This window comes from Myxine glutinosa, chromosome 6 (assembly GCF_964187855.1).
Source record: "Myxine glutinosa chromosome 6, kmMyxGlut1.1, whole genome shotgun sequence".
In the NCBI taxonomy this organism is placed as follows: domain Eukaryota; kingdom Metazoa; phylum Chordata; class Myxini; order Myxiniformes; family Myxinidae; genus Myxine; species Myxine glutinosa.
Window position 1 is genome coordinate 53572813 of NC_136266.1, and position 24357 is coordinate 53597169.

General features: G+C 43.4%; 1 protein-coding gene across 1 annotated transcript in view; it reads left to right on the forward strand.

Annotated features, from left to right (window-relative positions):
• The window catches only part of LOC137429778 (mitogen-activated protein kinase kinase kinase kinase 5-like), a 146560-nt gene that overhangs the window by 107297 nt on the left and 14906 nt on the right, over window positions 1–24357 (forward strand). The window contains exons 17-28 of the mRNA XM_078779837.1: window positions 3949–3982; window positions 7187–7458; window positions 7585–7760; window positions 17146–17222; window positions 17681–17722; window positions 17954–18038; window positions 18147–18226; window positions 18441–18501; window positions 18679–18778; window positions 19730–19785; window positions 20650–20753; window positions 23147–23324. Coding sequence (XP_078635963.1) covers window positions 3949–3982; window positions 7187–7458; window positions 7585–7760; window positions 17146–17222; window positions 17681–17722; window positions 17954–18038; window positions 18147–18226; window positions 18441–18501; window positions 18679–18778; window positions 19730–19785; window positions 20650–20753; window positions 23147–23324 — 1265 coding nt within the window. The remainder of the gene's footprint in view (window positions 1–3948; window positions 3983–7186; window positions 7459–7584; window positions 7761–17145; window positions 17223–17680; window positions 17723–17953; window positions 18039–18146; window positions 18227–18440; window positions 18502–18678; window positions 18779–19729; window positions 19786–20649; window positions 20754–23146; window positions 23325–24357) is intronic.

The following is a 24357-nucleotide window of genomic DNA, read 5'->3' on the forward strand; positions in this document are numbered from 1 at the left end:
ACCACCAGATTACAGATCTCTGTCATTCTCTTCACACCCCAACTTCCTGCTGCCTTCAACATATCTCCCACAACTCCCGTCGGCCCTCCCGCTTTTCTACTCTTTTTTTTTTTTTTTTTTTTTTTTTTTTTGTATACTGAATCGAGGCTCGTGAAAGAGCTAACATTTACTTCACAAACAAATCAACCAGACAAACAAAACACACAAAAAGAGGGAGCGGAAAACAAGATGGGGAGAGAAGGGGAAGCACACAAACACAACATTTGAGAGCAGGGAAACGTGTGGAAGGGAGAGGGCTTGGGGGGAGGAGGCGTGGGAAGGGGGGGGGGGGGGTGGAGGGAGAAGTATAAAACACAAGGACACCAAGGACTTCCAGGACAGAAGTTGGTATTTCAAAAAAGTGGAATTGGGGTGAAATTAGCGGGGGTAGAAAAGATCAAGGTTTTGGATGGGGGAAGATAAGAGATGGTGGTGAACAGCAGTTTTAAAGACCTGGAGGGAGGAGTGGGATTGAAGAGAGTGAGGGAGTTTGTTCCAGAGGCGGGAGAAGAGAGGAATAAAGGAGTGAAGGTGAGCAGAGAGTCTTGATTTTGGCAGTTTGACCATAAGAGGGTTGCAGGCAGATCTTGTGCGACCTGTAGGAATATTTGCGGGACAGAGCCCAGAGAGAGCTGGGGGGGCAAGGCCAGAGAGGAGTCGGTAGAAGATGGAAAGACCACCAACCTGCCTGCGGTGAGTGAGTGAGAGGCCCTTGGAGTTAGCTTCATCGCGGGAGATTCCAATGATTCTGAATGCTTTGGTTTCAACAGCGTGAAGACGAGCTAGGTGTGAGGCAGGAGCACCAGCCCAGAGGGGAGAGCAGTATTCCATTGAGCTGCGGATGAAAGCCTTGTATGTGGTGAGGAGCTCAGGTGTGCCAAGGAAGGACTTTGCACGACGGAGGATGCCCAGTCGGCGACTGGCTTTGGAGGCCAGATTTGGAGGCCATACTCTTCATTGCTTTTATCGCTTCCTCAACTTCCTTCTCAGTTATCTTCTCTGCCGGTCCTAAAACTGGGTTACTCTCTATGTTGCCATCCTATTCATTCTCTGTATTCAACAGCATTTCCATGTGTCTTTTCCATCTTCCTTTAATTCCATCTGGGCCCACAATGATTTGTCCCACTTCATCCTTCAAGCAACTCACCCCCATCACATCACACCTCTCTTTCGCTATCTGCTTTGCAATCCTGAATACCGCTCTCTGACCCTCTTCCGACTCCAAGCGTTCTCCGAACATTTTCCTATATGCATCCTGCGCCTTTGCTACCTCTTTCTTTGCAGCCTTCTTCGCTGCCTCATAACTTTCATGCTCTGCTTTTTCTGCTCCCGTACCCTTCGCCTTCTGCCACTCCTTGAACTTCTTCCTATTCTCGTCAATCCTCTTTCCAACTTCATCATCCCACCACCATGGTTCTGAGTGCCTCGGTGGTCCTTTTGTCCATCCACATACCTCACCAACGGCTCCCAACAGACTATCTTTCATTGACATCCAACCACGTTCAAGCTCAACCACATCATCCTATTCCCTCCTCAGCCTCTCTTTTAATGCCTCCCTTACTGTCACCTCTTTCAACCTCCACACCTTCATTCTCGGTTGGTACTTCACCCGCCGAGCTCTCCTCGCACCTTTCACCCTTATGTCGCAGACAACCAAGTGGTGCTGTGAAACAGCCTCCTCCCCCGGGATCACCTTTGTGTCCCGGAGGTGCCCCCTATCTCACCTACGCACCATCAGGTAGTCAACGGTTGTCGTCGACCCACCTGACGTGTATGTAACAAGTTTATTATCCCCTTTCTCGAACTGAGTATTACAAATCAACAAATCAGCTCCATCAGCAAACTCCAAAATCCTTTCACCTTCTCCATTTCTCACACCATATCCGTAACCCCCATGAACTCCCTCAAAACCGTCCATACTCCTTCCCACATGCCCATTTAGGTCTCCTCCTACCACAACAACTTCCTCATCTTTCACGTTTTCCATCAGCTTCTCTATCGCACACCAGTACTTGTCCTTCTCTTCATCGCTCCGACCAACCTGCGGAGCATATCCCAAGATGACGTTCACCAAGAGCTTTCCAATCATCATTTTCACCATCATCAACCTATCACTCACTCTAATCACACTCACCACACTGTCTACAAACTCCTCAGAAAACAGGACACCAACACCATTCACGCCCTCTGGGCACCCTTGCCACACAAACTTGTATTTCTGTCCCTGCCTACCCTTCACCATTCTCACACCACGTCCCTTCCATCTCGTCTCTTGCACACAACATATGTCCACTCTTCTTCTGACCAATACTTCCACCACTTCTCCTGATCTCCCTGTCATTGTCCCTACATTCCTTGTCTCAAACCTCAGAAAACGATCTCCACTTCACGCTGTACCCTGCCCATATGTAGTTGTAATTGTCATGGTTCTCTTTTTGAGGCAATGTTTTTATGGCCGGATGCCCTTCCTGACGCCAACCCTCTTTGTCACCTCTTATGACACGCAGGGATACGGTGTACCTATTCTAACCAGGGTACACACTGGGAAGTTCCTTCTACCTCATGGCTTGGTTTTTGCTCTGATATGCATTGTCAGCTGTGAGACCTTATAAAGACAGGTGTGTGCATTTCCAAATCACGTCCAATCAATTGAATTTACCACAGGTGGACTCCAATCAAGGTGTAGAAACATCTCAAAGATGATCAAGAGAAATGGGAGGCACCTGAGCTAAATTTCAAGTGTCATAGCAAAGGGTATGAATACTTATGTCAATGTGATATTTCAGTTTTTTTATTTTAATAAATTTGCAAAACATTCTAAAATCCCATTTTCTCTGTCATTATGGGGTATTGAGTGTAGATTGATGAGGGAAAAAAATGAATTTAAACGATTTCAGCATAAGGCTGCAACATAACAAAATGTGAAAAAAGTGAAGGGGTCTGAATAGTTTCTGAATGCACTGTGTATATACACTACCAGTCAAAAGTTTAGGTGCACCCAACATTTTTTGGTATTTTACTGTTTAATGTGCAAAATGAACCTAAGATTTAACAAAACTCTTACCAAAGATATATCTGCTTATCTACTGATAAATATATTGGGCTTCAATGCATCTTTTTGTGCAAAACGTAGGTTGAAAGCAATTTTTGGAAATAGGTCGAAAAGTGCAATACTAAATCCAAACTGAAACGCGAAGTTAATGTTATTGTTATTAACGTTTCATCTCAGGAGCAAAAACTGTTTACAAATACTCTGCTCTGTGTGGAATGAATGTTTGTGCTTAGTTTCTTCATCACGTGCAATGTCTATTATTGCCAGGCGTTGCAAAAAATGTTCACAAAAAGGCCAGCCATACAATCTAATAAATGTTTTTGTGTTTCAGATTGCATGAACATGGGTGCCAAAGCTCAGCTAACACCAGAAAAAAGACAGGGAATTGTAACTTTTAGAAAAGAAGGCCAATCCTTGAGACAAATTGCAAAAAAATTACAAGTGTCAGCAAATGCAATTGCTTGTGCCATTAAACAACATAACAAAACTGGTAAAAATGTTGATAGAAAATGTTCTGGTCGACCAAGAATCACAACAGAATCGCAGGACAAGTCATGAAACTGAGTCATGAAACGTAATCCGAGTCACCAGTCTGCACAACAGCCGTCTTACAGCACCGAGCTAAACAGCTCCAGCATTGCAACTGTTTCAAGGCCTTCTTTTCTCAAAGTTACAATTGCCTGTCTTTTTTCTGGCATTAGCTGAGCTTTGGCCTCCTACCACCCTCGTAGTGAACAGGTGTACTAGTGTAGTAAAAATGAGTTTCATGGTAAGGTTTGTTGCCTTTTGCATGCCTCTTAAAATTTGCATCATAATGTTTTCCCAAACACCTGCTTACTGCCCTTTCTCCACTGCAGTTTAAAACCAGTTCCACCTCCATTGCCACCAAAGGTATGTATAATTATTCATTCATTCATATATAGTCTGCTCGAACATATTGCTTGATTAGGAGGGTGATGCATTAGCGAAGTTGAAGATAGTTTAGTTCCTGTTGTGTATAGCAAAATGTTGCAGACTTTATTTGGTTTGATTCTCAATAGGATTGGACTTCGATGAAGATTGCTGTCCTTGTGTGGTGCAAGCAGAGGTTCTGCATCGAGTCGCATTCTGTCCTTTAGATGGTGGATAGATGCAAAATCTATAGTCTAATTTGCAGTTTGGTTATTGAAGTTGTTCCCATATTTTCTTTCAGAGTTGCTACTCTGTGCCATTGTCTTGGTCAAGAATCTCTGTTTCGGATTAGCTGGATAATTAGCACTCGTTACATCAGTGCTGATGTATGAATATGGCATCGGCATGATGTGGCAAATTTACATGTGACTTTATTGCCTTGTGACAGACATCATTATTAAAACTAAACGACACTAATATTTGGAAACAGATAGTCACCAAAATCTAATCAATTCGTCCTTGTCACACACCCATCCTGTCCACCAAGTCTCGCCTCTAGCTGTCCATAACCTTTAGAGATATCCTGCTCACAGACAAACAGACAGACAAACAGGGGTGAAACCATAACCTCCATCCACCTCCGTTGGCGGAGATAATAATTCAGATACCTTGTGGACAGGTGATCACAAATATTGATTTCACTTTCTGTACAGACAAGCTAAAACAGATATTGGCATAGCTATATCTCTTCTTCTTCTTTTGTAAGCAGCACATGGTGATGGGTAGCATTATTTGCCCCATTGGATTGAGTCCGAAACGGGGGTTTAAGGATTGGGTCTCGTCTGTATGTCCGTCCATCTGTGTGTACGTCGAGCATGCACAAGCATATCTCGGAGATATATGGACCGATTGTGTTCATACTTTGGACGAAGACTACATGATGGTATACATATGTGCAGCATTTTATTTCATGATGCGATCAAAGATGACCGACTGGCAGCCATTTTAGTTGTAAACAAGACCGGAAGTCCAACAGTGGCATAGATGGGCTTGTAAAATATTATTAAAACCACAAACACATACGATTAACTTTTTAAACAGTCGCTGATGCTGTTTATAACATTTAAAAAAGAAATTTGGGGGAATCCCGACAACCGTGAGGTAAGTTTTACTTACAGAACTGAGCGAAAATGTACTGTAATCGATATACCCCACAAGGGTAAGAAAAGTGGCATTTTTCGTAGCGGCCTTTTGAAACCCACCAATTAAGATTTTGTTTTGAAAACCACCAATGAAACCCACTTTTCCTGCTGTTAAACACGAAACTGAAAGGGATGAAGCCCGGGTTGTACTCATTTGCCAAGCAGCTAGCTCGCGCTTGCCAAGCCAGCCGTTCCTTAACAGCTTTGAATGAAGTGCTTCCCCAAATGCTTAAACCACTTGGCAATCTCTCCACAAGAAACTTGGTAAATGAACACACACCCAATGTTCTTGAGACCCAACCATAGATCGACTGTAATCTATATACCCCAAAGAGGAATGACCCTTCCTGCCGCTCCCGTAGTGAGCGGGTGAACGAGTAAATTAAAATATTGGTCAGTGGAAACAGCCGTTGTAATGACAACATAGACATAATGACGTAGTCGTAGCGTGAGGCCGGACACCAAACGTCCGCTACTTTAATATATAGAAGATGATATATTTTAACCTCCAGTAACTTTGCAGTCACGACAAAGGGATTAGTGTTACGATCAGATTTACTATAATATTAACGTTATGTTATCATTATTCTGAAAATGATATTGAAATTAAAAAACCGAGGTGAATTCCTTACTTCCGCGTTATTTGTACCGTACACCGCTTATCATTGGCTCATGAACCATACACAGCTTGAATCTAGAAACTTTGCAATAACGACAAAGGGATTGCAGTGTTACAATTATATTTACTATATTATTAGCATTAACGCTATTATTATTATTATTATTATTATTATTATTATTACGAAAACAACACTGCTGTATTAAGAAACCTGGGCTAACTTGTTTGAAACGGCCTGAAGGTGAGGCATGAAGCCTAAGGCCTATACGTACTGTGGAAGATCCGTAATGATCCGTAACGTCTATGCTTTTGATATTTGATGATCATTTTAACAATCGGTTTGTTTGTCTTTCACACTGAATGAAAAACGTAAGGGTAGAGCATGGCGATTGTGATATATGGCAGGTTCGATGATATGTTTGCATGAACGGCATATAAATCAAAATGCCGTCGTGTGGAGTCAGCCGTTGTATGCCTTAATGACATCAGGTGTAATCACATCACCATGTCATGTGACCAGATCCTCAGCTCTGATTGGTATAGGTTTGAGGGGACATACATACATACATACATACATACATACGGACGGACAAACACTCTTCTAGACTGCTTTGTCCTATGGGCTACGCCATAAAAACCCGATGGTGAACATGTCCTAAACCATTTCTCGGACATGCATTTACAGATGTTAAAACTTGGCAAGCAGATAACGAATCATGGCTTACACATATGCACGTCATTTTCTTTCAAGATCAGCTCCGAGATGGCTGACTGGCGGCCATTCCGTTCCTTAAACGTGGTCCCAACCATTTTTCAGACATGCATGAACCAATTTTGTTCAAACTTGGCACAAAGATAATACATGAGAGGATACATATGCAGAAGATTTTGTTTTGTAATCTGATCAAAGATGGCCGACTGATGGCCTTTAACTCCATACAGCAAAATTACGAAAACCCAGGGACTGTGATATTTTATGTTTTGTTGGGAGCACAGCTGTGCCGCTGATACAGTGCCCCCCACTGGTTTGAGCAGGAATTTGGAATTTTTTATTGTTGCCTGCGGTAGCTCGCTTACTCTTTGCGAAGGACACTATGGATATTTAATGTCCAATAATTAATGCTGGTAGATAGGATGCCCAGTCTAATGTCGTTCCGAGGGACGGCACACACTTGCCTTGCCCTGCATGCGAAACACCAGGTTGACAGTTTATAGCTGACTAGGCTAGATAGCTCGGAGGCGAGTGTGTATCCGTGAGGCTATCCTAGCACATAATCATGAGTGTATGTCAAGTTTGATTGAAATGGTGTGAAAGTTGAGTGCCATCTATATTGTGTGGGGAAAGATGCTAACACCTTGATGCTATGCTTTCTCTGCTTTCAGCCAAATTTCATGCAACTCGCTGATAATCCAGGTACTATTCAGCTCGAGCCAAGGCGTCAGTCACATGATGGCCGCTACCTCTCTATTGCTCCCACCCAACAACCTGGTGGACTTCCCTCATATCGTCCGCCCCAACACAGGAAAAACAGTCATCCGATATTGGTACCCCCACCTGCCTACAGCCCAAGGTCTGACCAGGTGATTCCATCTCCATCTACGAACTCACCTCGGCAACTTCAGGACCAAAATCCTCCACCTCTGCCACCCCACTGGTACGCAAGTACTATGACAGTCCTGTGGTAATAAACTTTGGCAAATATAATCCTTGGATTAGGTATGGGGGGAAAACATTCAATATTAGCATTTCAACTGTATTGTTAATATCTTTATCTCGCCAGGCGTCCATCTGTAGGCAATGGGCAGCCTCCACCTGTTCCAGAACGCTCAATCAGCTCATCGCCGCCTGCTCGCCCACCACTACCGAGTTCTGACCACCTCCCGGCTTTGGGGCAAGCACACGACAGGCCAGAGAAGCCATTTCTGCCTCAGCTTTCACACTTGCTCCACAAGGAAGGTGGGCTCCAGGCTAGAGTGGTGCTCCAGGCTAGAGCTTCACCATTGAGTAATAGGGCCAAAACGATATATAGCTTGATATTTCATAACGTTGTGGATGGGGTATGACAAAACTTGGTGGATAAGCTGGGCAGTTGACAAGAACAAGTCAATTCGATTTTGGTTGAGGGCTCGATGCAGATCCAGCCTATCAGTGGGATAAAAAACGTAACCTGTTCACCCTCGTGGAGGTACCTGCTCGACGGAGTGCTGTTTTAGTCTCACATGGAACCAGCCGAGAGTCCAGGATGACATGGGCTGACTTATGGCATCTGTTTATTTATGGGAACTATGCTGAGGATTTATTTATTTACTTACTTATTGTGGAAATTGTTTCTGCCTAGTTGCAGACGATATCAGGAAAGTAAATTGGAGGAGAAAACAAAGAACTACAGAATTGGGGATAGAGAGGTACATGGACATTGGCAGGACTGGTTGGTAGCTTAAGTATGGATGGGTGATTGCATTCATATTCAGTAATTGTGACGTCAATGAGTGGGTCTCATGAAAACATGAATGTGCTGTAAATGTTTATTCATTTCTCATCCTCCAACTGTCCTCATCCCTGAAAATCATAATTTAAAGAAACATCATTCTGAACATCACCAGTCAGAGGAACAGGTGATGTTCCTCTGACTGCATCATCATTCTGCTCCCCACTCTTCTTTCTCCCTCCTCACCTCCCCCTGCCCTCCCTCCCTCCCCTGACTTCTCCCTCCCCTGACTTCTCCCTCCCCAATAAAATGGGGTAAATGGTGGAATGGTTTGTGTCGCAGGCAATGAATAGGCTGATGGATCAAATTGATGGGTTGTGGATGAAGCACAGGCATGATGGGACAATTGGCCTACTCCCATGTCCAAGCTCCTTGTATTTCCTTGTATCTCTACCACAACTAACGGATCTGCCTCGGACTTCTGCCAATATCCATGCATGATCTTTATGCCCTCTTCCACGGCCATGCCCCATCCCTCGAGTGTCCTTCCTCATGGACTGGCATCGGCCAATGAGGTGGCACATCGCCCCTGCTGCCGTGGCAACCTCACATTAGTGGGTGATGACACTGGCACTGCCAGAACCAATCATGCCCCACCTTTCAGGCCGCCAATGACATCGCGCTCTCTGGGCCCTTGTGATGGCAGTGTGGACTGCTTACACTTAGAGTTTGGATCACAATGGAAGTTTATGGGCCCGCACACTAACTGCTGACACGTCAATATTGAGCGCTGTCTTTACCTTGCGCGGGCCTTGCCTGGTTTTACAGAGAGAACATGTATGAATCACACTTCCCTACCTAATCTATACCGTCAATGATACCGCTTCTCATGGCATCTGTAAAAACGGGACAACTTTGTCCAAACGGATCGCTGGTTACAGAAAATGATCTATCTTACGCGAACACATTGACGATGCTTACTTAGTAGTCCTGCTAATACGTACCCCCTCCAATGTAACAATAATAGGACGCAGCGAAAATACAAGAGGGAATTACTAGTGATATTTTTATAAAAACACATACATAAGGCATTTTTACCCGTCACTTTGCTGACAAATATAATCAAAAGACAACATGCTTTACATCACAAACATTCTGCTCTATTCACTCTATAATTTGCCCGAGGTCATCTTCCATCTGCTTGGAAGTCAGGTCACCTTCTTGGAAGTCACCTTCCATTCGACTTGGAAGTCACCTTCCTGAAATATCCTTGCTGCTTATATATGGCATGTGCAGAAAGCATTCTCGCTTCACTGTGAAGCTCAGTGTTGCATGCTTAGGTTTTTACTTCCGCTTAAATTGAGTGAAATGAAACATTTTTAAAATTACAATTATTCTCACTCAGATTTCAACATCACCAATGCATATCATCATCAAGTTGTTGAAACTTTCTTTAAAGAAGATGATTTGTAATACTGTGCTACCTACCACCGGGTGGTAATACTGTAATAGCTACCACCAGGTGGTACTATATGATGCACATTTACATAGAGACAATTGGGGTATCTACCCCAACAAAAATCATCCCCACCGTGAACCTCCATACCCCAACAAAAAACATACTTGAGGCATCCTTATTAAACAACATGCAAAATTTGGTTTGGTATTTTTTTTTTCGTTGTTGATGCATGCAGTGCATTCAGAAAGTATTCAGACCCTTTAACTTTTTTCACATTTTGTTATGTTGCAGCCTTATGCTGAAATCGTTTAAATGCATTTTTCCCTCAACAATCTACACTCAATACCCCATAATGACAAAGAGAAAACAGGATTTTAGAAAGTTTTGGCAAATTTATTAAAAATAAAAAAACGGAAATATCACATTTACATAAGTATTCAGACCCTTTGATATGACACTTGAAATTTAGCTCAGGTGCCTCCCATTTCTCTTGATCATCTTTGAGATGTTTCTACACCTTGATTGGAGTCCACCTGTGGTAAATTCAATTGATTGGTCATGATTTGGAAAGACACACACCTGTCTATAAAAGGTCTCACAGCTGACAATGCATATCAGAGCAAAAACCAAGCCATGAGGTCGAAGGAACTGCCTGCAGAGCTCAGAGACAGGATTGTGAGGCACAGATCTGGGGAAGCCTACAAAAATTATTTTTGCTGCAAGCCTGGTGTTGGGCCTGGTGTTGGGCTAGCGGCTAGGGTGCCAGCTTAGGATCCTAGGATCCTGGGTTCGAATCCTGGTCGATCGCTGAATTAACGCCAAGGGGGTTGACTCAGCCTGTCATCCTTCCGAGGTCGGCAAATTGAGTACCAGTTCACTGGTAATTCCCCGCTTGTCGTAAAAGGCGACAAAAAGGGTTGGCGGCAGGAAGGGCATCCGGCCGTAAAACATTGCTTCAAAAAGGGGACCAAAAAACAACAACCACGGTCCCCGAAAAAGGCCACGGTCCCCGAAAAAGGCCAATGTGTCTTTCACTGAGGAGAGGCTTCCGTCTGGCCACTCTGCCATAAACCCCAGATCGGTGGATTGTTGTAGTGATGGTTGTCCTTCTGGAAGTTTCTCCCATCTCCACACAGGATCTCTGGAGCTCAGCCAGAGTTACCATCGGGTTCTTGGTCACCTCTCTTACCAAGGCCCTTCTCCCCCGATTGCTCAGTTTTGCCGGGTGGCCAGCTCGAGGAAGAGTCCTGGTTGTTCCAAACTTCTTCCATTTAAGAATTATAGAGGCCACTGTGCTCTTGGGAACCTTCAATGCAGCAGAAATTTTTTTGTAGACTTCCCCAGATCTGTGCCTCGACACAATCCTGTCTCTGAGCTCTGCAGGCAGTTCCTTCGACCTCATGGCTTGGTTTTTGCTCTGATATGCATTGTCAGCTGTGAGACTTTATATAGGCAGGTGTGTGCCTTTCCAAATCATGTCCAATCAAATTTTTTTTTTTTTTTTTTTTTTTTTGTATACTGAATCGAGGCTCGTGAAAGAGCTAACATTAACTTCACAAACAAATCGACCAGACAAACAAAATACACAAAAAGAGGGAGCGGAAGAAAAGATGGGGAGAAAAGGGGAAGCACACACACACAACATCCGAGAGCAGGGAGATGTGTGGAAGGGAGAGGGCCCGGGGGGAGGAGGCGTGGGAAGGGGGGGGGGGGGGGAGGGAGTATGGATGGAGGGCAAGTATAAAGCACAAGGACACCAAGGACTTCCAGGACAAAAGTTGGTATTTCAAAAAGTGGAATTGGGGTGAAATTAGCGGGGGTAGAAAAGATCAAGGTTTTGGATGGGGGAAGATAAGAGATGGTGGTGAACAGCTGTTTTAAAGACTTGGAGGGTGGAGTGGGATTGAAGAGAGTGAGGGAGTTTGTTCCAGAGGCGGGAGAAAAGAGGAATGAAGGAGTGAAGGTGAGCAGAGAGTCTTGATTTTGGCAGTTTAACCAAAAGAGGGTTGCAGGCAGATCTTGTGCGACCTGTAGGAATATTTGTGGGACAAAGCCCAGAGAGAGCTGGGGGGGCAAGGCCAGAGAGGAGTCGGTAGAAGACGGAAAGACCACCAACCTGCCTGCGGTGAGTGAGTGAGAGGCCCTTGGAGTTAGCTTCATCGCGGGAGATTCCAATGATTCTGAATGCTTTTGTTTCAACAGCGTGAAGGTGAGCTAGGTGTGAGGCAGGAGCACCAGCCCAGAGGGGAGAGCAGTATTCCATTGAGCTGTGGATGAAAGCCTTGTATGTGGTGAGGAGCTCAGGTGTGCCAAGGAAGGACTTCGCACGACGGAGGATGCCCAGTCGGCGACTGGCTTTGGAGGCCAGATTTGAAATGTGGTTTTTCCAGGAAAGATCATGGCAGATAGTGAGACCCAAAAGCTTGAGTGACAGAACTTCTTGGAGAAGATTATTCAGAAAGTGGATGGGAGGGTTGTCCAGTCGGTCTTTTCGGAGAGACATCGTAAGAGTGTGAGATTTGTCAGGATTGAAAGACATGTTCCACTTGTTTGCCCAGTCTGTGATTTTGTCAAGGTCTGCAGAGAGTGAGGAGGCTGCAGACTGCCGATCTGAGGGATGAAGAATGGAGCGACAGAGAGTAGAGTCGTCAGCAAAGAGATAGAGAGGATTTTCAAGAGAGTCAGAGAGATCATTGATGAAGACCAGAAAAAGCACAGGGCCCAGAACACTGCCTTGGGGAACTCCAGCCTGAACAGGAAGAGGAGATGAGAGAAACCCATTCAGGGCCACATGTTGACTACGACTAGAGAGGAAGTCCGCCAGGCATGCGTGGAGATTTCCATGGATACCAAAAGAGGAGAGTTTGGTGAGCAGAGCTGGGTGCCAGACCATATCGAAGGCACGTGATATGTCAAGGGAGACTGCTCTAATTTCCTGTTTGGCATTGAGGACCTCCATCCATTGTTGAGAAAGCAGAAGCAGCATGTCCAGAGTGGAGTGTCCAGGTCTGAAACCAAATTTATGATCAGAGATCAAGCCATTGGAGAAGAGGAAAGATTTCATATCTGAAGCAATGATGGATTCCATGACTTTGCTGATAATTGGGAGAAGGCTGATTGGTCTGTCGTTGCTGGGATCTGTTTTTGCACCTTTTTTGTGCAAAGCGGTGATGTTGGCAGATTTCCAAGCAGATGGAAGATGACCTTGAGCAAAAGAGAGGGTGAAGAGAACAGAGAGGGGGAGTGAAAGAGCGGAAGAACATGATTTTAGGACCCGTGGGCTGATGCCGTCAGGTACAGTTGCAGAATCAGAGTCGATGGTTGACAGAAACTTTTCCACCTTGTCAGGAGGAAAGGACACAGAGTCCAGGAGCAGCTGGGTACGACTGGGTACGGTGGGTACAGAGAGGGATGGGTTTGGGACACAAGATTTAGAGGCAAACACAGAGTTGAGGCATTCAGCTTTTTCACGTGCGGAGTCAGCCGTGTGGCCATTTAAGGTGAGGGAGGGGATGGAGGGGGAACAAACACCAGAAACAGATTTCACCAGACGCCACCAGGATTTGGAAGAGGGAGACAGATAAGAGAGTTCGGTCCTGAGGACGGAGAGATATTGTTTCCTGGCTCTCCTGAGGGTGGACACACACTTGTTTCGGGCTTTGTGAAAGGAAATGAGATTTCCTTCCGTTGGATTTGCTTTCCAGGAGACGAAAGCAAGTTGTTTCTGGGCAATAGCCTCACCCCAAGATTCAGTGTACCATGGACGGGAGGAAGGGTATGACAACTGAAGACGAGAAGGGATAAATCTGTGCATGAGAGAGAGCAATTTACTTTGGAAGAATTCCCAGGATGAGTTGATGTCAGAGGCAGTAGAGATGGGAGACCAGTCCAGATGATTGATGGCTGCTTGAAGACCGTGCCAGTTGGCCTGAGTGAAATGCCAGACTCGTCGACGCTGAGGAGGCTCTTTGAAAATGGTCAGAGAGATGTCCACTTTAACAAGCACATGATCAGAAGAGCCGATTGGAGCAGAAGAAGAGCAGCAGACATTTTCAGGGAAGTTAGTCAAAACCAAGTCCAGAAGAGAAGATTCTCCGTTGACTGAGATCCGGGTTGGGAAATTGACAGATTGTGTCAGTCCCAGTGAGTCACAGAAGTCCTTTGCTGAAGAGCCATGGCTGGTGAGAGAGGTACCCACCCCCAGCCAATCGGCATGGTGACAGTTGAAATCACCACATAAATTGAATTTACTTGAATTGTGGTTATTGAATTTACCACAGGTGGACTCCAATCAAGGTGTAGAAACATCTCAAAGATGATCAAGAGAAATGGGAGCCACCTGAGCTAAATTTCAAGTGTCATAGGAAAGGGTCTGAATACTTATGTCAATGTGATATTTCAGTTTTTTCTTTTTAATAAATTTGGCAAAACTTTCTAAAATCCTGTTTTCTCTTTGTCATTATGGGGTATCCAGTGTAGATTGATGAGGGAAAAAATGAATTTAAACGATTTCAGCATAAGGCTGCAACATAACAAAATGTGAAAAAAGTTATGGGGTCTGAATACTTTCTGAATGCACTGTATATAAACAAAGATATAAATAAACAAATGTACAAATTCATTTTTATGGAATACTTGAAAAAGTATCCATCCCCAGGGATGGCAAAAGCAAGCAAAAATGCTGTCCTCAGTATTGGTAAAAGTTTAAATTGATCTGATTTAAAATATTTCATCAACATTAAAAACGTTAATGGTGTTGCACTTAAAAGATCTGGCCTTTTCAACCAATTTGTCGTCCTGTTTGCCAAAAAATGCTACATTGGTCACTTTGGCATCAAATTCCAGCCTCAAAATGACCTCTGTGGCCACGGCCACATAGCTCATGTTACTTCCCACCCAAAGTTGTATCTGTAGCCCGAGGATGGAGTGTGTAGCTTTAAAGACATGGCTGTAGATAAGGAACAGACCGACAGAGAGAGATAGAGAGGGCATTCGTGTTTGTGTATATACAGGGTGAGTCAAAAGTCCAGAAATATAGTTTTACATAGTTTTTGACTTGGCGTTTTTACAGGTTTCCAGATTAGTTTTTCGCTTCCTTTGTTTCCGAACTTTTGATTCACCTGGTGCAAAGACATATAGGGTGAGTCAAAAGGCTCGGTATGCATACACCCTCCCACCTGCCTACTCGCTCTCAGCCGCCTTGATCCATTTATTCTTGCTACAATAAACACCTTTAGAGGCCATTTTTCCCCGCAAAGCGGGGGTTGGCCTTTTTCGGGGACCGTGGTTGTTGTTGTTTTTTTGGTCCCCTTTTTGAAGCAATGTTTTACGGCCGGATGCCCTTCCTGCCGCCAACCCTTTTTGTCGCCTTTTTACGACAAGCAGGGAATTACCAGTGAACTGGTACTCAATTTGCCGACCTCGGAAGGATGACAGGCTGAGTCAACCCCCCTGGCGTTAATTCAGCGATCGACCGGGATTCGAACCCAGGATCCTTGGATCCTAAGCTGGCACCCTAGCCGCTAGCCCAACACCAGGCTTTATTCTTGCTACAATAAAGTATTCAAATTACTTCCTTAAACTGATCAACTATCCTTGCTTCCACTATTCTTCCTGGTAAACATTTGAGCATACGACTCCCAGAATTAAACAAATTCCTGTCTCATCTTGGTTGTAGCTCACTCTATTTTTCACATCTCTTCGAGCTGTGCCCCTGACAACTCCAGGTCATATCCTCTACCACAATGGTATAAAATAATATTTGTCAATTCTCAATACCTTCAGTATTTCTAACATATCCTCACATAAACTTTTTTCTAATGTAAATATCCCAGCCTTTTTATTTATTTATTTATTTTGTTTCTAATCTTTCCTTGTAATTGAGACTCATCAGGCCCAATACCATTCCAGTCGAATGCTATCAAATGCAACTATCCTAATAATAATGTGGCGACCAAGAACTGTGCACAATACCTTTACTATGACTTAATCAGACTTCTCGAGAAAGATTTTGCTGCTTTTTCAGATTTAATCTTATGTAACGACCTTCCTGATGTGACACAATACAATATTCTTATTGTCTTATTTAATGCTGCCTGAAACCTCATTGCCTTATTGAATGTTTTGTCTACAATAACAACTAAATCCTTTTGCTGATCTTATCACTGGAGAATCTCCCCATTAAAAAAGTGATTTTTTTTTCTTCCGATTCCCATTATTTTTTAATTTACGAAAATTCACTCCCATCTATAATTTCCTTCCTCATTCCTATCAAACATCCAAAATGTTCTGCACCTGCTGGTTTTTTTTCTTCCAAGTTAATTATCTTACCCGCTTACTTGGTGTTGTCTTAAAATTTTGTTAAAATCCTTAATTTATGTCATTTATATAAATTACAAACATGACCTCCTCTCCAGACACACTCCCACCCGCAACCTCCGCTCTGCTGGTACCAACCTCCTGACCCCCCCCCCCCCCCCCATCCGGACCAAATTTAGATCCTGGGGGGACAGGGCCTTCTCCATCGCTGCTCCCACCCTCTGAAACTCGCTACCTCACACCATCAGAGACTCCTCCTCACTCACCACATTCAAAACATCACTCAAGACCCACCTGTTCAACACTGCATTCAACATTTAACCCACAGCATCTAACCCCTGACTATCTCCTCTCCTTCTCCCTCCTTTGTGCTTTGAATATTTCCCTATTGATTCTTCTTTTTTTGCAATTATTTTTATGTTTTGCTATGCATTATGTTTTGCACTCTGTCAAAGCGTCTTTGGGCTTCCTGAAAAGCGCTATATAAAACTAGAACGGGCACTCGGTAGAGCGCATACCTTCGCCGCAGCTACTGTTCTGTACTTGGCATGGGAGTGTAGGGAACAGAACAGTGAACAGTTTGGTGCTGATTTCATGCAAATCGGATAAGAATTGACCGAGTTATGACAAACAAGATCGGGCATTGAATTCTGAACATTTTGGCATTAGTTGCATGCCAATTGGATAAAAATTGACCGCGCTATGGTAAAAATACGATTTTGACCTTTTCGTGACCTTGACCTTGACCTTTGACCCGATTGCTCCCAAAATCTAATCAAATGTGTCCCGTATAATAACCAATCATCCCACCAAATTTCATGCAATTCGGTTGAATACTTTTTGAGTTATGCGAATAACATACACACACACACACACACACAGACATACAAATAAATACACAGCGATCAAAACATAACCTTCCGCTTTTGCGAAGGTAATAAATGCATTATTATTATTATTATTATTATTACCTTCCATCTTGGCATCATCCTGCTTCTTGGAACTGTTTCCTTCAGCCAACATTCTACCCATTCCACTATAAGTAGAGATTCTCCATTGTGCTGGGAGGCATAAAATGGGTCATTAAATCATACGAGTCACAGCAATCATTCTCACACTCTGCGAAATGTTTACAGAGCAATTTGAAGATTCACCAGATCAACTTGACGGTCCTCCTGAACTCTTGCCCAGAGATGATAAAGATTGCATGCAGGTGTGACATCCCATTGCATCAATAATTACCATATTTTATTTCCTACTTAAAAACTGATGTAAAGTTGAGGCTATACAGGACACAGGACAAGCCGTTCAGACGATGAAGATGAACGGTTGTTTGTTCATTTAAAACTTGACTGTCAGAGGAATCGAATTCAAATGTGAACAGGCCTGCAGGTCGGAACATCTTCAGGCAGCAGTTTATCTTGCATTGATGAAGTCTCGGAGTGGGCCTGAGTGAGAGAAATAATCTTTACGCTAATTGTTTGTCACAGGTGTTCATGCTAATCAGGTGTTTTAGAGATGTGATCTACAGAATTAGATCTATACTTTGCTGTTTATTTATTCGAGGATATGTTCAGGAAGCTCAGTACAAACACAAACTTTCATTCCTTGTCATATTTCCTTGATAGTTTTACTGCTGTTGATTAATTAGTATTTTTAATTGCATTTCAGAAACTTCAACCGAATGGCTTACCTCCAACTCCCAAAGTGCATGTAAGATTTGCTGCTCATCTTCTTCATCAACTCCTTCTCTCCCCCCCCCCCCCCCCCCCAAAAGTAATGATTGGTCACTGAAGTGTATGGCCTTCATTCCCTGATTTCTCCACAACATTTACTTCATTTATTCATTGTTGTGCTGTCGTCAACCTCACGTCAACTGTTAATAACCTGTTTATGTTGCTTGAATAGAGCTTGGGAATTCCTGATAAATTTGTTCTTGTACAGATGGGTGCTTGCTTTTCAAAAATCTTCAACGGCTGCCCCCTTACCATCCATTGTGCCTCCTCATGGGTTCATCCAGATACCCGGGGTAGGTTTCGTCCCCGCTGCCCTATGGCAAAAATATTTTGATGTTGCAAAGTAAAGCTGTAATTATGGCTTGGGCCCTTTTTATTTCCATTCTTCTGTTGCTGTGCAGATCAGTACCTAATTTTTGGTGCGGATGAAGGAATCTACACCATCAACCTGAACGAGCTTCATGAAGCTGCAATGGAGCAGGTAAATTGCGGCCTCCTTCTCCCTTCCCAACTTTCTTCTTCCTTTCTCATTCCAATACACAGGTGTTGGTGTATTATGTCATCAACATGGGTGCTGTGCATAGAGGTCGGACTTTCCGTCAGTGCTGATGGTACAGTTCATAGGAAGCTCACCTAGGGAACTTGTGATTCAAATTGTAGCTTACTGTTTTGTGCACCTGCACTCTTCTCTGTAGCTTGTCCCAAGGAAGTGCACGTGGCTGTACGTGATGAAGAACGTCCTCATGTCTGTGTCAGGTAGGAAGCCAAATTTAACTACATGAGCAAAGTCAGTTTACATTTTGATCATTTACTGTTTATTTTATCACTTTATCCTGTTTGGTTGGTGACATTCCGTGAAGTAGGACCATCTGTATCTCCAAGTATCTTGTAACCGCACCTTAATCACTCAGCTGCTCTCCGGTTTTGTTGCAGGCAAAGTTCCGTCGTACCTGTATTCTCATGCACTACTCGTGCTGTTTGAACAAGCCCGTCGGGAACAACGCCTTCCTGTTATCTCGGACATGTTGGCCAGGTGTGCTCACTTGTTACCTCCGCCACCAAAGGTGGATGGAGGTTATGTTTTCACCCCTATTTGTTTGTTTGTCTGTCTGTCTGTGAACAAGATATCTCAAAAAGTTGTGACGGATTCGAACGAAATTTGGCAGAGAGGTAGTGTATGTGACAAGGACTAAATGATGACATTTTGGTGAAGATCCGGATCCGGCTACTCGAATTTTTAAAGTGATTCTTCACCTTTGGGAGATCGGGCCAAAAACGATGCATAGCACGATATCTCAAAAAGCTATGGATGGATTTGGACGAAACTTGGTGGACAAGTTGGGTGTCTGACAAGAACGAATTGGTTCTATTTTGTTGAAGATCTGAGTATGGATTCGGATACGAGAATTATTTAATTTTCAACTGAATTAATCAATTTTCAATCGGGCTAAAACTGATACATAGCACGATATCTCAAACAGTTATGGACGGATTTGGACGAAACTTGGTGGACAGGTTGGTTGTTTGACAAGGACGAATCAATTCGATTTTGGTGAAGATCTGAGTGTGGATTTGGATATGAGAATTTTTTTTATTTTTAAGTGATTCTTCACCATTGAGAGATCGGGCAAAAAGTTATATATAACATATTTTTAAAAGTTATCGACGAGTTATGACTAAACTTGGTGGATGAGTTGGTAAGGTGACAATAAAAAGCTGATTAGATTTTGGTTCAGGTCTGGATACAGATCCGGCCTATCAGTGGATACAAAACATAAACTGTTCAGCCTGGTGGCTGTATACACTTTACTGAGTGCCGTTCTAGTTGTAGTTGATCCCCTTGGGAATGAGGCCTTTGTGTCCATTTGAAAAAGAAATTTTATTCCAGCATTCTCTTTAAGTGAGAATAAAATGTTGTACATGGAGCTTAAATGCTCAATGTCAGGATAACATCCATTAACATTTATGTTGCACATTCCTACAGGAGAAACCCGACCTGCAGGATTGCAGAGACCAAGGGCTGTCGTAAGTGCTGTGCAGGTGGGTGATAGTTTAAGTACGAGTGAGATGTTTTTTGGGTCAAATAAAATTGGAACCAGGAAATGTGTGCAGGGAGAGGAGGGCCTGTTTGTTTTTCAGACTATTCTTGTCATTCCTGCCATATTGGTTTTGTGATTACGATTTCAAGTGCATTTTCCAAGTGCCTTTTTGTCCGTCACTTTTGGCATATCATTATCCGCACCATCCGCACCTTTTTGTCTGTCACTTTTGGCATTTGGCATGTCACTTTTGGCACATTATCCTGGGATTGAAGCTGCAGGCCATATCTATTTAATTGTACAGTAAGTCTCCGATTTACGTCGAGTGTCTGCGTTGTTTCGATAGATAATGTCGTTCAACATTTTGAAGGTCATTACTGCAGTGCACCTTGCAAAATTTTAAAATACAGTAGCCTACTGTCTGCCAGTGTAGAAGTGAAAACGTCGCGTCACCCGCTAGTGGAGAACTGACAACATGGCAAGTGCTCGGTGGATGCCACGTCGCTTTATCTCCCAGTTTCACGTGTTTCGCCCTGTAGTGAAGTGCACTTAAGTATATCTGATATGTACTTAAATGAAGGTCAATTTAAATTAGGGTGACCAAAAAATTTTCCACTGTCAACATATCTCCCCATTATAACACTATATTTATGGGAAAATTGTGTCCGAATAACATCGTTTTGTATAACGTAGCAGTTTTTAGGAACGCATCCACGACATAAATCGGCGACTTGCTTAAGTTGGTAAATTGGTGGTACTCTTACAGTCAATGAAAATATCCCTCTAAAACAGGAAGTCATTTAAATATTGGGTTTTGTTTACTCTTCGTCTCTCCTTTTCTTCCTGTCATTCCTTACTGTTACAGATAAAAATGTGAATACAGGAAACAACTACCTGTGTGCGGCGATGCAGTCGAGCCTCGTACTTTTGCAGTGGTATGACCCACTACAAAAGTTTATGATGGTCAAGGTGAGGCCTTCCTGACTTCTTAGAATTTGCTGATGAAATATGACCGTGAGGGATAATTTGTTACTTTTCAGTCTGCAAGCATCATGTGGTTTATTAGTGTTACTTGTGAGTTCCCAGAGCGTTGGGGTTTTTGTGTTATTCCTCGTTAATACCTCGTTATGTATGACTTGGATGTTGTCTTTGGGTCCATCAGTATGCAAGTGTGTAACATTACTTCCAATATTTTCTAGGTGTTTTCATAATGTTTTTTTTTTAATTTGGCCTTTCTACATATTAAATACATTGGCAATCTGTGTGAGATTAACCATTTTTAAGGATATCCCACCTGACAATCTCCAAATTATTTCTTTCTACGTGTTGCCTGGGCATCGTTCATAAACCTTGAAGTTTTAGCACTAACTCCTCATATTCTGTAAATTGTGACTCCAAACGTGGGGATGACTAAAGTCCAATAAAAAACCGCATCTTATTTTGGAGACATTTTCCAGCATTTGTCAATTCAAAACTATTTGTATATCTTCATTAGCCGCATATAAGTGCAGTAAGATAAATATTACATTCACCAGAATTGCCACACCAAGAGATTAAGGCCAGCTCTATAATCTCTACAAGGAAAAGTACCTATTCCCAGTAAAGGGAAAAGCAAGCAAAATATCCTTGTGATGGGAAAAGTTTAAGTTAATTTATCAATTTAAATTATTTCATGGGCTTTAAAAAGGTTAATTGTGTTGCACTCTTGCTTTCACTCAGAGCCAAAGCTCTTAGTTACTTGTACAACCCACCACAAATTAGTGGTGCAACATCGGGCGGCGGAGGTTCAATTTGTCTAAAAAGAGGACAAAATGACCTGCTTGCAAAATAAAACTTGGGGCCAACATTATTCAGGCCTGTTCTCCCGTCATTTCAAAAGTGAATGTCGAGATTTTCAAACGCAGCACGGGCGGCTGCCGCTGTAAAAGGGATACAGAAGAAATGCATGGACAGACATCACGGTTCACAATATATAATAGATGAATCCCTTCCAAGGAACTTCAACACTGAAAGAGACAATTTGGCCCATCAGGCCTGCACAATGGTTGCCGACCTATGACTGTTCTTGTTTGTATACTGTACAGAGCCAAGGCTCGTCGAAGAGCTAGAACACTAAATGGATCAGGACGCAACAGGACAAAAGGAACAGTAGAGAGGGGTGGGGGGGACACCAACAGCAGAGTTGTAAGACAAAATAGAGGGAGACTTGGACAAACAATGGGGTGGACAGGATGGATACAGCAGGAGACTTCTTCCTCCCCCACCACCTCCTCTCTCTCTTGCTGCCACCTTAGCCCCCCCCCCCCTTCCTTAACCCTCTCCTATCCCCCCTTTCCCCCTCTCCCATCACCTATCTCATCCACTTCACTCTCTCTCCCCACTCCCCTCTCTCGCCATCTCCTCTCTCCCTCCCCCCTCCCCACCCCCGATGGAGGATGCCCAGTTAGCATCTGGTTTTTGATGACCACTTTGAAATGTGGCTTGCCCAAGAGAGATCATGGCTGAAAGTGGCAGCCAAGAGTTTGGGTGACTGAACCTCTTTGAGAAGGTTATTGAGAAATTTCTCAGGATTGAAAGACATATTCCAAGTGGTTGACCAATTTATAATCTTTTTTCAAGGTCTGAAAAGAGAGAAGAGGCTGCAGCCTTCCTGTAAGAACGTTGAGGGATGTCACAGCAAAGAGTGGAGTCATCAGAAAAGAGTTAAAGAGGATTTTCCAAAGTCAGAGAGATCATTGATGAAGATTAGGAATAAGATGGGGCCTAGAACACTGCCTCAGGGTACTCCAGCCTTGACAGGGAGAGGAGAAGAAATGTTTCCGTTGCGAGCCACACGATTGCTATGAGAGTGGAGAAGTCAGTAATCCAAGAGTGGAGTTGGCTTTGGATTCCATAGGCAGACATTTTGGAGAGCAAGGTGGAATGCCAAACTGTATCAAAAGCTTGAGATATGTCCATAGAGGAGGCCCTGATCCAGGTAAGATGTGTGAATAAAGTAGAATGGATATGGCTAGGCACTACTCGTCCGTTTCACATAAATTGGCCTACTTATGACCTACTACTTATGGTGGTTGGGAATGGGAGTGGGAGGAGAAGTGGGGGTAAAGGAGGAAAATTGAGAATTGAAAAGGGAGTGAGTGGTGTGATAGAGAACAATGTATAGGGGGAAGGTGGAGAGGAAGGTATACAGTGAAAGAGGCGATCAACACGTGTTCCATAATTAATGTATAGATCACTCGTTATATCAGTGGATGATGATTTTATAGTTTGGTTCTAAAATCATTGCTGTCTTTTGCCATTCGTTGTGCATTTTTTGCTTTGCATATTGCGCCCCAATTAATTTACCTTATTTTGTCTTGCAGCGCTTTGACTTCCCCCTACCAAGTCCTCTACACATCTTTGAGTTCCTCTTTCCGCCAAGCCAAGACCTACCCTTGGTGTGCTTTGGCCTGAGCTCTTGCAGGGATGATGGCCAGGATGTCCGCTTTGAGACTATCAACCTGAACTCGACCTCTTCCTGGTTCATCGCAGTTGAACATGGTTGGTGTTTTCTCATTCTCACGTGTGATAATAATGGCGTACGGGGATGATGCACGTCAAGTGTTTTCCTACACACAGCAATGGGAGTGGAAAATGTTCTGACAGATTTTGACTCGTTTGATCTACGATGACTTGCCAAGGATATCAAAGTTTCAAATTAATAAAGAACAGCGATGATGCTCGTAGTTTGACCCAGTACTTGTTGAGTCTGTGTTAATGTTACACCTGGAAATTGCAGAATCTTGGCCACACCTGTAATGTAACCCCACAACTGTTACTCTAGCCTCGTTTTAGGATCTGATGGCCTGAAAAAGGTGAGACGTTGGCAACCTTGTATCGTAGAAGCCCTGATAGGCCTTGGGTATTTATAGCCCTCCTCATGACACCTCGTGTGTAATTTCCCTTTGTGAAGAATGCTAGTTTCGTAGGCACCATGGAGTTAATGGAACCTTAAACACATTGCATGTGTTTGTAGCTACCTTGCTGCAATGCTCTCGGGGTTTAATTAAAATTGATAAGTGCAGTCAGTAACTTAGAGCTCAGTGAGGAGTTTGTTTATAGATTACCCGAAGGGCCAAAAGACATCAATTTGACACAATGGAAAAATCAATAAAAGGCTTAATGATAAGCTCATGGAGGAGCAGCAGGTTCACCTACTACCAAAACGTAAGGGGTGAGGGATTGACATACACGAAGTGGAAAGAAGGAATAATCCAAAAAAAAAAAGTAGCAACAGCCCAGAGAGGACCAGAATGGAAAGTACTGGAACGAGCGGGTATAGAAGAGATCGTGGATATGCATGGGTAGCACATTTGAAAGATTGAAGTAAGGACAACGAAACAATGGACACACAGAGAGGATTCCACAAATAGGAGAACAAGAGGATGAGTTAATTCAGGTGGGTAACCTGTCTGGACCTTGGGTGGATGAGCAAGTGAGGGTTTCTGGGGGGAAATGTGTGTGATCTGGGGTGGCTTGAAGTGGGCAGAGGTAGGAAAGGGTAAGAGGTACAAGGCCAAATGTAAGCTTGTAT